Here is a 13,319-nt window from a genome sequence, read left to right as displayed (position 1 = left end):
GTGTATCTTATAACCAGGTCTAGGGTGTCACAAGCAGTGAATGACATGTCCTGGACTAAGTCCAGTCATAAAATAACATGGGGACTTCCAAGGCTTCAGAAGTAAGCATTAATTTTCATTATGACAGTGATCTCTTATTTCTTCGTTGTGATTGTTGAAGTTGCCAGAAGCATTAGTTCTTGTTGCAAATTGCTTGTCTTTAAAGTGATTTTTTTTCCCATTTAATTTAGAACAGGTCAAAGCACCCTAAAATACCTCAAATCTGTTGGCCGCTTTATAATTACAAAGTCTAGACCAAGTTACACTATTTAAAATATAAATGAATAATACATCTGAACCGACAGCTGGTATGCCAAGTTGTAGCCTGAGGCTGCTTTAAGATGGTTGAAATGCAGTATAATGTAAATGCTTGGAAATGAAGGACTATTAATTGAAAGCCAGACTGATAGTGAAGGGGGTGGCATTATGGGTAAGGTGCCATTCAGGCTAACCATATGTAGCATATCATCTACAGTGGATATTTTAAATGTTTATCATGGACATTTTTAATTTCAAGTCTGGAAATGAGCCTTCTAATTATTAACAGAAGTGTTCTACACTAATGAAAAAGTGTAGTGATGGCACATATCTTTTGTATCCTTTCCTGCCATCAAAAATATCTGGGGAAAATATAATCTACTATTTGAAATGAAGCTGTAAATATACTCAGAATAAAACTGATGACTAGTTGTTTTTTTTTTTTATTTCTACTTATATTTACTCAGTCGAAACTGAACTTATTTAGCCTGATGTTTAAATATGGTTGCTTGTCTCCCTCCCCCCACCTCCCCTTGACAATGTGTTCTAACAGGCAGCAAAAATGAAAAGCATTTACTTTGTGGCTGGATTGTTTGTAATGCTGGTACAAAGCAGCTGGCAACGTTCCCTTCAGGACTCAGAGGAGAAATCCAGGTATTAAATCTTTAGACTTGAACTAACATAGCACTATGGTTAGAATATAGCCCGCAGAAACTATGATTAGTGAAGAGGTCTCAGTAACTTAGAGTAAATATTCTACACAATTTTCAAATGTTTAAATTATCATTATGATAAAGTCATTTCTGGAGTGTAGATCAGAGTATGTGGTTTCACAACCAAAGGGGTAGGCAATGTTGGAAAATGTGTTACATGGGAAATTATAGCTCTTTGAAATCTTCAGCTGATCCTATCTATCCATTCATTACTCACACACTGCATAGTAGATTATTTCAATTATTCATACTACTTTTTTCTCTTTTTTATTCCTTTAAAAAAATAACACTGTTTTTTGCTAATTGTAAAAGTCATACATGTTCATGATAGAAAATACGCACAAAGTGTTATGTATGTACTGTATATAACTATATATCCGATCATTATACAGCTTTGTATTATGCATTTTCTCTTAGCATTGCTGTTATTAACTTTTTCGTATATCATTAAAAATATCTATTAAATGTATAATATTTCATGACTATATACAATTTCAACTCATAAATATACAATATTTATTTAGCTATTCCTCCTCTATCTAATACCTTTGAGTTCTTTAAATTTGCCAAAAGATAATGCTGTACATAACATTTCTCCTCACATTTCTTACCAATTTTCTGAGGATAGATTTCTAGTAGTAAAATTACTGGTCAAAGGGTTTGAATGAGTTTAAATCTTTTATAATATCTTGCCAACTTGCTATCCAGAAAAGTTACACACATGTACACTCCCATCAGCATAAAGGAAATACTTCTCTCACAATATCCTCTCCCATATTTAATCTTTGCTAACTTGACAGGTGAAAATAGTATCTCATTTTCCCTTCTCAGTATTAATCACATAGAATATTTCCCCATATTTGCCATGCCGGTCAACTGGTGATTACTGGCATGTGAATTGCCTACTATACGAGTAGTTTCAAATTAGCAAGTGAGCTTTTTCTTGTCTTTGAGCTTTTGTCTGTCTTTCACCATTAGTTACCATGTACCCAGGTAATGGAACTACTTTTTTTATATTAATACATGCAAAACAAAATTGGGAGCAGAAATGTGCTGAGATTCTTTACTCTTTTAAAATATTCAGTTCAAGTCATTGTTCTCTCTGTCATTATTAGCATAATCCTAAATAGACGAATTAGTTGTAAAAAGATTTAATCCTATCTCAGAAAAAAAAGAAGCCATTTGAAAAATCGGTGACTAGAATTCAGAATCAGAGTGCATTCAACTCTAATAAAACTCTGGGATTCCCTTGGCAAACAAGGTCTCTCTGAACTACGAACTGAAATACTCTAGGCACCTGCCTTTCAGCTTCATGTAGTCCCATATCGTGTAGAGAAGATGCTCCTCAAATGAGTCTACTCTTGAGGAGAGATTTAGTTACACCAATCCACTGTTGTCCACAGCTCATTCCCAGCTCCCCAGACAGACCCATTCAATGACCCCGAGCAGATGAATGAAGACAAGCGCCATTCGCAAGGCACATTCACCAGTGACTACAGCAAGTATCTGGACTCCAGGCGTGCCCAGGATTTCGTGCAGTGGTTGATGAACACCAAGAGGAACAAGTAAGAGTCTGAACCTGGTCCAAAATATACACACAAATAAGTTATTTAAAAATATCCAAAGTGTTTCCTGACTTTCTTATCATGCTTGTCAAATAGTGCCCATAAGCTTTCAATTATGATGGTTTTCAAGGTTGGTGATGCTGTCCTTTGTATCATGCCTCAGAATGTGCCATCTCTCACCCCTCCAAACCCCTTACCCACCCTCTAATTATTTTCCCAACTGTGGTCTTAGCAATATTTACTCCTGCCCATTTTCCATTAAAATTGAAAGCTGACTTCAATGGACCTGCAAGATTAGGAATCTAATTTTTGACCAAAATTTAACAGCAAATTCAACATCCCCTTGTAGGGTTCAAACTCATGACTATGATCACATTAAAGTTTTCCTTAGCCAAGTTAATCATGGAAAGGAATGGAAACAGATGCAGTCTTTTTTCTTGTAGAATACAATCCAAGATACACACTTAAAATTACAACCTAGCTGCACTGCATCTAAAGGAAGAAGTCAAATAAGAACACAAGCCTATCGTTAAGGCATACATTTTAATGTTGGATTTTTGTTGACAGTGTTGGGTTTTTAGCTGCATCTAGGCTACTGAAAGAAATCATCCACAAGGGTTTCACAGAGATAGTGGAATTTCACAATTTATTTGGAGGGTGGCCCACAATGGGATGGGAGTCAAGCATACAAAACAGCTGAAGAATTCTAAAAATCAGGAAAAGGGCGTAGATTTGTCTGGATAGAATGGAGATGGGAAAGTAAATGAGAGAGAGAGAAGAATGAGCCAGCAGGAAGAATTGGAGAGACAGGGTGGTTGACCCAAAATTCTTATAGTGGAGGTCACAAGAGATGGTAGTCATGATCAGAGCAAATACTAGAAGTATTTTCTGTTAAGGGCTATCAATGGGCCATGGGTGAAATGTGAGAAATCAGAAATTTGGGGAAAAAAATGAAAACAGCTGCCCTCATTTCTAGAAAGGGAATGCCACCATTTGGTAAACTAATGTAAAATAGCCCTTTCTCTCAAGCAGTTTCTGTTGTGTGTCTCCGACGAAACCTTCCAGGGTTAATATGTGTAGGAGAGACTGAAGGCAATGGGTCAACCACCTCCACAGAAGACTGCACACCCTGGAGTGTGATATGGGGTCATCGTCTTAGCTTTCCTCACTGCTGTTCCATCACATGTTTCCTTTCATCAATTACCATGTGTTTCTTTTGAAGACACTTCAAGATGGTCCATTGCTTTACCTTGACTCAATTAACTAACACTCACCCCACCCATACTAATAACAAAGAGCTGCCTTGTTTGCAAGTAGCACAGCCTGGTAGAGAGCCCACATATACCAAGACCGAAGTAAATGCAGCATTAATAGTCAATGGTACAGATAAGCAGGAGAGGTGAAAATGGGTGAGCTTGGTGGAGTAGGGGAAATTTAGCCCCCTTAAATGTTATTAGTCCTCTCCCCTCACCCAGGTAATTAAAGCAGTTTCAAGATGAGTCCCCCTCACCCAGCCACCCTCACCTCCTAAATCTCCCTAAGCCTCTTGTACATGGAATCCTGAACCCAACGCTGCCACTGCTTATAGGTGAGAACCACATTGCTAAAGAGACAGATCTTCAATTTAACTTTCACATTTCTTTCAGGAATAACATTGCCAAACGTCATGATGAATTTGAGAGACACGCTGAAGGGACCTTTACCAGTGATGTAAGTTCTTATTTGGAAGGCCAAGCTGCCAAGGAATTCATCGCTTGGCTGGTGAAAGGCCGAGGCAGGCGCGAGTAAGTCTATACACTCTTATTTAATTTTTGTTTCTGTGCTTGGTTCTGAAAACTTAGATTAGTTATCTATACATGGATCTGAATTACAGAAGCAATTAGTACATCTCACAAAGTAAGGAAATAATTCCTATTGGTGGGAGATAGTCTATAAAAGCCTAATGTGCTTTACTTTGGTAGCGAGTATTAATAACAGAGTCACACAGGTGACATTTTTATCCCTCTTTGTAGTTGTATTATAATTAGGATATTAATTTGTCAATCCAAGAAACTTTTGAGAATAGAGTGCTTTTGATAACTACTCTAGGACAACAAGCTTAAACTAGGACTGTCTTAGGAAAACTGGGGATAAGTAAAAAGAAGAAATAATGATGAAAACTTAAAGTTTGACTTGAAATATTTATATAGGGGATCAACATGTATTTATGTGTTAGTAAGTTTCTAGGCAAAAATCTGATGAAGACAAAAAGGAACTAAACTTAAAGTGTTTAATGAAATGACACTCAAAATAGAAATATGTGGAAATATCCATATGAGCAACATATTCATTTTTTTAATGGGACTGTCATATAGATAGATAACCATTAAATTATCACAGTTGAAAATGAGGCTATGATTTTTAGGTACTTTTTTGCATCTTACCACAACCAAACAGACCCCTGATTGACATTTAAATTATGAAAAGCAGAAAATTTATGTTCAACTCAATACTTTTTAGTGAGATTTAAAACAAGATTACTGAGACTGATTTTTTTTAAAACATTAATGATTAATTTTACAAAATCAATGGTTTAATAGTCACATTTGAGTATATTTTCTGGTGTTTTAAAGAGATACCAAAAAGCCTGCTTACTAAACTGATCAAATAGAAAAATCTAATGTAGACTGAGTTTTAATCCCTTTATACTGCACTTTGCAAGGCTGTTCTGACAATCACTAGTTTTACAATATATCATTTATTTTTATGAATTATAAACAAATTAATAGTCTCAATAATAACTTCTGTGTTTCCAGTATACTAAGCAGATGAAATATTGAAAATGGCTTGAAGTTATACAGTCTTAGTTTCACATCCCAGCTTTGCTCTTTACTACCTACAGAATTTCCTTTCTGACATGCACCAGTTCATACAGGTTTCTATGAGGCTTTTCATAGTAGGCCCTCTGCAAACAGAAACATATTGTTTCCTCAACGACCCTCACACATGGGTTATGTTTGATAGGCAATCAATAAACATTTACTTGAAGCATTTAATCAAATACTGATTTTACTCCTCTTTCCCTAAGTTTCCCAGAAGAAGTCACCATCATTGAAGAACTCGGACGCAGACACGCCGATGGTTCTTTCTCTGATGAAATGAACACAGTTCTTGATAATCTTGCCACCCGGGACTTTATAAACTGGTTGCTTCAGACCAAAATTACTGACAGGTGATTGCATTTTAGTTCATTCTGCAAGCATCAATACTTTCCTAAATACTATCATACTGCTACAGATCATTCCCCATGTGGGGGAGAGAGTCTTTACCCTCTTGCTGTATAAGCAAAATTATGAATCATTTAAGAGTAATTATATTTGTTTTTGATCATTACAGTTTTATCCATTCACCCACTTATTACAATAACATTTCCGGAGTGTCAATACGGGACAGGGCATTAGATACATAAATAAGAATAAAAAAAAAGCCATGGAGATGTTAAATCATTCACATAATAATGTCACATTACAAATTGCTGTATATGTTGTATATGTTGAAATTTTATTTATGTTGAAAGTAAAATACCAGTATATCTTGTATTATACACTTAATGTAATAAGCATTATAGTAAAAATCTAAACACCAAAATTTAACCACCTATCATGATGGGTTGTAATTGTTTTATAATTATTCATATACTTTGTATTTCTTGATAGGGGAACTTCAGGATAAGTGATCTTTAAATGCAAATATTTGAAGAGTCCAAAAGACTAAGAATTTATAAGATGAAAATATTAATAAACAACTTTTATCAAAATAAGTAGTTGAAACATTTCCTGAATAAGTTAACTATATCATCTGGGTAGTATACCCATGTTAAATCACTGTCTTATATTTTTTTATCTTTAGGAAGTAAGTACATCACTATTGAAGATCATCTTCACAACGTCACCTGCCAACCACGTGGGATGTTTGAAATTTTATGTTCTGTAAACTTAAGAGGTGTATCCTGAAGCCATATTGCTTTGCATGCCAATAAATAGATTTTCTTTTAATATTTATTGTGTTGCCAAAAGATTATAAAGGGAATAAACCATTGTCAAAATATTGCTAAAATACCAGCTTTAAAATATAAAAGTGCAAAATTCTCTTTTTTTCTTATTTTGGATAAAGCACCCTAAACTGATTATACTTAGCAATGAAATTGTTTTTCTATGATATAATTTGTACATATAAATTATTCCAATCACAACATTGCAATAATAGGATAAGGAAAGGCCTGGTTGCTACAGTGGTGAAACAGGAAAAAGATTTCTTCTTGAAACTTTTGTCATTAAAATGTTCAGCTTTCAATATATCAAAAATAGACTTAAATAAAATTTTCAAGCTTCTTTACCATTGTCTGTTTTCTCTCTTCTTCGTGCTCCCACTCCTTCCATGCACCCCTTTTTCCTAAGCTGGTAGCCCACAAGCCAAAGCTGGTTACCAGGTAGTGCTTCATGTTGTGCATGGCTGCACAATGCTTTAACATTTTGAGCCAACATTGAAAACTTGTGGTATTTGATGTAAATATATTGATTTCTGCTTCTTTTGAAAGATTAGGACATCAAGCAATATTAGACCCAAAAAAATAAATCTCTTCTGGGGCTAAATACCAGCTGCCTCCTTCTGAAGAGTCATATGCTCTTGAGCTCACTAATGTGCACCACACACACACACACACACACACACACACAAATGTGCACAGAATACACACCCGTGCATGCTTACATACCCAAGCCCACATAATGTACACATGTAGGCACTTTCCCAGCCCACTTTATTTACACATCTCACTTGCCTGGCACCTGCCAACATTTAAGTTTGTCATGCCCTGTTCCCTTGTTTCCCTATCCTGCAATGTCCAGTCTGCCAATTACCATGCCAGAGACTTCATTGCATACAGCATTGCCAACTCTCTTTCTCTAATTCTCTTTTTTATTGAGGTATAAAAAAACATAAAACATTGTGTACGTTTAGGGTATGCAATGAGCCAGTTTTATACATTTATATATTTATACATATATATATTATATATATATTTATACATTTATATGTTGCAATACAATTAACACCTTAGTTTTAGCTAACACCTTTATCAAGTAACATAATTATTATTTTGGGGGAGGGGAGGGTGAGAACACTTAATATCTAGGCTTTTAGGAATTTTGAAGTATATAATACTGTATGCTGTTCATTAGATCTCCAAAATTTACTCGTCTTCTAGTTGTAAGTTTGTACCCTGCAACATCTCCCCAACTCCCCCACCCCCAGACCTTGGTAACCACATTCTACTCTGTTTCTATGAGTTTAGCTTTTTTAGATTCCACATATAAGTGGTATCAGACTATCTGTCTTTGGCTTATCTCACTTAGCATAATGCCCTCAAGTTCCACCCACGTTGTTGCAAATGGCAGGATTTCCTTCCTTCTCATGGCTGAATAATATTCATATATATACACACACACATATATATATACCTATATATACAGAGAGAGTAGAGAGAAATAATATATGTACATAGGTGTCTATATACCTGTATATCACATCTTTATCTATTCATCCATCAAGGGACACTTAAGTTGTTTCCATATCTTGGCTACTGTAAATAAACATGGGAGTGCATATATATTTTGAATATTTTGTTTTCCTTTCTTTTGTATATGTGCGTGTGTGTGTGTGTGTGTGTGTGTGTGTGTGATCTAGAAGTGGGATTGATGGATCATATGATATTTGTATTTGTATTTTTAATTTTTGAGGAACCTCCATATTTTTTCCATAGTGGCAGTATGAGTTCACATTCCCATCAACAAGCACACAAGGGTTTCCTTTACTCCACATCCTCCCCAACACTTTTATCTGATCTTCTTGGTGATAGCCATTCTAATGTGTGGCAGATAATACCTCATTGTGATTTTGGGTTGCATTTTCCTGAGAATTAGTGATGTTGAGGATCTTTTCATATCCTTGTTTGGGTATTTGGATGTCTTCTTTAGAAAAATATCTATTTAGTTCCTCTGCCCAATTTCTAATTGGGCTTTTTTTTTTTGTTATTGTTACTAACTTGTCTGAGTTCTTTACATATTTTGTATATTAACCCCTTTTCTGATATATAGTTGGCAAATATTTTCTCCCACTCCTTAGGTTACCTTTTCATTTTGTTGATTCTTTCTTTTGCTATGCAGAAACTTTTTAGTTTGCTGTAGTCTTACTTGTTGATTTTTGCTTTTGCTTCTTGTGCTTTAGGTGTCATATCCAAAAAATCATTGCCAAGATTGATGTCAAGGAGGTTCTTTCCTATCATTTCTCCTAGGAATATTATGGTTTCAGGTCTTATGTTTAAGTTTTTAAGCCATTTTGCATTAATTTTTGTGAGTGGTGTAAGATAGAAGTCCAATTTCATTTTTCTACATGTGGTTATCTAGTTCTTTTATCACCATTTATTGAAGAGACATCACCAACAATAAGTACAAAAATGTGAAAAACATGGCATTAAATAGAACAACAAAAAGACACTTATTTTAGTATGAGAGCTGAAACAAGAAAGCAGAGGATCACCTTTTGTGACCTCAAATTTTTTACACTCTGTGTCTGTCTATGAATGAATGTGGAATTGCTATGATTATTGATTTTGAGGTTATAATAAATTTTAATGAGTAGGTGAATCTGAAAATACAAAGTCAGAAAATAATGAGGATCAACTATAGTTCAAATAGAAACCAGAGTAAGATGGCAGATATAATCCCAAATACACCAGTTTTACACTAAATATGAGTGAACTAAATATTAATATTGAAAACTCGGGTAATCCAACTGGAAAAAATAAAACCCAGCCAACCATTACAGAGACATATTTTACACATAACGACTTAAGTTAAAATAAAAGAACTACAAAAGTTTATAACATTCAAATACTCACAAGAAAATTTGTGTAGACATATTAATATCAGAAAGTAGACTTTAAAGAAACTAGCATTGCTAGACATAAAGAGGGACATTTAAAAGTGATAAAGGAATCAATTCACCAGGAATATATAATAATTCTAAATCCTTATGCAACACAAATCATAGCTTCAAAAATAGATGAGGTTTAAAATGACCAAATTAAAAGTAGACAGTCTGAAATCAGAGTAGAACACTTAAACAACTTGGTCAATAGCTGACAGAGAAAACAGACAGAAAATTCAGTAAGGTCTGATAAATTCAATCAACAAAATAAACCAACATTTACAGAACATTACGCACAATAATAATAGAATTAATATTCTTTCCAAGTGCACATAGAATGTTTACAAAGATTGACTTTATGCTGGATCAAAAATCTTCAAAATATATCTTAAAAATTCAGAACTGTTTGAAACTAGGCAATCACTTCTAAACAACCTACGGGTCAAAGAAGAAATCATAAAGGAAATAAAAAAATACTTTTGAACTCAATGATAATGAAGATACATAAATATAATACAAACCAGAAATGCAACTAAAGCAATGTTTAAAGGTAAACTAAAGCTTTAAATGCATTTGTTAGGAAAGGGGAAATTAGAAAATCAATACCCTCATTTTTACCTCAAAAAGCTGGGGAAAAAGAGCAGCAAATCTCAAAAGTTAAAGAAAAGGAATAAAAAAGATAGGAGAACATAATAAAACACAGAAAAACTGGCAGTAAAAATGAACAAAGCCAAAAGTTGTTTCTTTGACTAGATTAATAAAATTAATAAGTCCCTGGCAAGCCTAGGTAACAACAACAACAAAAAAAAGAAACAGAAAATAAAAAGAGGAAAAGTTACCAATACCTATAACAAAAGGGGACATATCTCTAAAGATATTACAGACAAAAATACAACACAAATATATTGCATAAAAGTATATGCTTGATAAATTTGACAATTAGATAACATGGACAAATTCCTTTAAAAATGTTACTGAAATAGACACAAATAATAAGAAAATTTTAATAGTCTTCCATGTATTATAAAAGTTGGATCTGTTATTGTGAAAACTTTTCCAGAAAGAACTTCAGGCCCAGATGGCTTAACAGGTGAATACTTCTAAACATTTAAGAAAGAAAAAACACCAATATTACATAAACTCTTCAAAATAAAGGAAAAATAAGGAATATTTCTCTGCTCATTTTATGAGGCCAGGATAACCTTGAGGCAAAAATCTGACAAAGATTTTACAGAAAAGGAAAATAATAGACCAATCCGACTCATAAACAAAGGTGAAAATCCTATACCAAACATCAGTGAATCAAATCTGGCAACATATAAGAATATTACAGTACAGAAAAACAAGGTATATTCCAAGAATTTCAGGGTGGTTTATCAATTTTTTTAAAAGTCAGTGCAATTCACAACATTAACAGAAATACAGGAGAAAATGTACATGCTCATTTCAATAAATGTAGCAAACACATACAATGAAATTCAAAACCAATTAACATTTTTTTAAACTCTCACAAGGAAATAAAGTCAAAAACAGCAAGAAATTAGATGTAAAACAAAAATAATTTTTATTTATTACTTATTTAGGAATAATCAAAATTATGATTTTATAAAAAAGAAAGGAAAAACAGTAGTCAATTTAAGCAAGGAAAAAAGGACACAACAGTATATGAAATAGAATAAATTGTGAAAAAACCATTGAAACAAATAAAATTAAAACAAATATGAGACTATTCAAAGCATTGAACAAATATATTTGAAAATCTAGAAGAGATGGATAAAATTTTAAAGAAATCATATGTTTTAAAAAAATTGACAACACTAGCAGTAATAAAAAACCATAAACAAACCAATTTCCATAGAAGAAATGGAGAAAAGTATCAAAGAACTATCTCATTAAAAGACAAGAAATCCAGACGGCTTAGCATGGAACTGCTATTAAACTTTCAAAGAGTGAGTAATTACAATGCTTCATTAAGTATTGCAGAGGCCAGGGCAAAAAAACGGAGAAGAGTGTCTTAATTCTTTTAAGAAAGTGAGTATAACATTGATACCTAAATTTGGTAAAGATGGAAGAAACAAAAAGAAAACTACTCATTTATGAATATAGATTTTAAAATTCTAAAAAATATCAGCAAATAAAATTCAACAACATATTAAAAATATTAATACACCATGACAAATGTGATTTATTCCAGAATTGTCAGGATGTTTCAATATTAGGAAATCTATTAATGTAATGTACCATATTAAGAGCTCTAAAAAGAAAAATTTTATTATTAGCTCCACACACATGGCATCGGCCTTGGATAAAAATCAACACTCATTCCTCATACAAAAATTCAGTAAAATAGAACTAACGCAGTATACACTAATATTAAAATTGCAAAATCCAACAGACTAAATGGTGGCAAAGATGTAGAACAACTTGAAGTCTCATACATTCCTGGTGGAAATATAAAATTGGATAACTACTTAGGAAAACTGGCAATTTGTTATAAAATTAAAGGTAAACCTACGTGTATGTCTAATACACTCACACACACACACACACACACACACACACACACACACATATATTAGGGGTGCCAAAAAAAATGTGTACAAGTAGACACTTTGATCAGCGTTGCTCAAGCAGTAGTTTGCTGTAATCAGAAGTGTCCACATGCTGATGGTAACTGTTTTGAGCACCTCTTGTAATTGCAGAAGTCAAACTTGTATTCACCTTTTGTTATCACTATATATTGAATATTACAATTTTAATAGTTTTCCATTCTTAAAATATGTACACATTTTTTTCGCACCCTCTGTTGTGTGTGTGTGTGTTAACCAAAAGAAGAAAAAATGGAGAACTACATAACCATTAAAAAAATGTATGTATATGATTTGAACAAGAATGTTCTTAGCAGCTTTCATAATAGCCAAAAAATTGGAAACAACATAAATGTTTATCAAGAGAAGAATGGACAGAAAAACTGGTATATTCATAAAATAAAATTTACACAGTAGTAAAAAGGACAAATTATTAATGCATGCAGTAACATGGATACATCTCACAAATAACATGCTGCACAAAAAAAGCCAAATACAAAATAGAACACGCTACATGATTCCATTTATATGAAGTCAGTAGAAACTAAACAATGGTGGTAGGATAGTTTAGTACCATGTTTCCTCAAAAATAAGACCTAGCCGAACCATCAGCTCTAATGCGTCTTTTGGAGCAAAATCCCAATTTTGGCGGGATTTTGTCAGACATCATCAAAATCCCAATGGCATTTTTTAAAGGAATAGAACAAAAAATCATCAGATTTGTTTGGAACCACAAAAGACCCCGAATAGCTAAAGCAATCCTAAGAAAAAAGAACAATGCTGGAGGTACCACACTCCCTGACTTTAGCTTGTACTACAGGGCTACAATAATCAAAACAGCATGGTATTAACAGAAAAACAGACACATAGACCAATGGAATAGAATTGAGAACCCAGAAATAAAACCACATAAATACAGATAATTTTGACAAAGAAGCAAAAAGCATACAATGGAGAAAAGACAGTTTCTTCAACAAATGGAGCTGGCAGAATTGGAAAGACATGTGCAAAAGCATGAAACTGGACAGCTGTCTGTCACCACGTACCAAAATTAATTCAAAATGGATCAAAGACTTAAACATAAGACCTGAAACAATAAACTGCATAGAAGAAAACATAGGTACTAAACTTATGGACCTTGAGTTCAAAGAGCATTTTATGAATTTGGCTCCAAAGGCAAGGGAAGTAAA

The 13,319-nt window shown here is 33.5% G+C and overlaps 1 protein-coding gene across 1 annotated transcript; it reads left to right on the top strand.

The window, feature by feature from the left end:
- Window positions 1-859: 859 nt before the first annotated feature.
- Window positions 860-5,790, top strand: GCG (glucagon; the record flags this gene model as incomplete). Its single annotated transcript, XM_081051584.1, has 4 exons — window positions 860-951; window positions 2,414-2,575; window positions 4,222-4,359; window positions 5,643-5,790. The coding sequence occupies 4 exons, from the start codon at window positions 860-862 to the stop codon at window positions 5,788-5,790; spliced, it is 540 nt and encodes a 179-aa protein (XP_080907710.1).
- Between the last annotated feature and the right edge of the window lie 7,529 nt (window positions 5,791-13,319).

Source organism: Rhinolophus hipposideros, assembly GCF_964194185.1.
Source record: "Rhinolophus hipposideros genome assembly, chromosome: 6".
NCBI lineage: Eukaryota > Metazoa > Chordata > Mammalia > Chiroptera > Rhinolophidae > Rhinolophus > Rhinolophus hipposideros.
The sequence above is the reverse complement of the archived record's forward strand: the minus strand, read 5'-3'. Positions and strand labels throughout refer to the sequence as shown.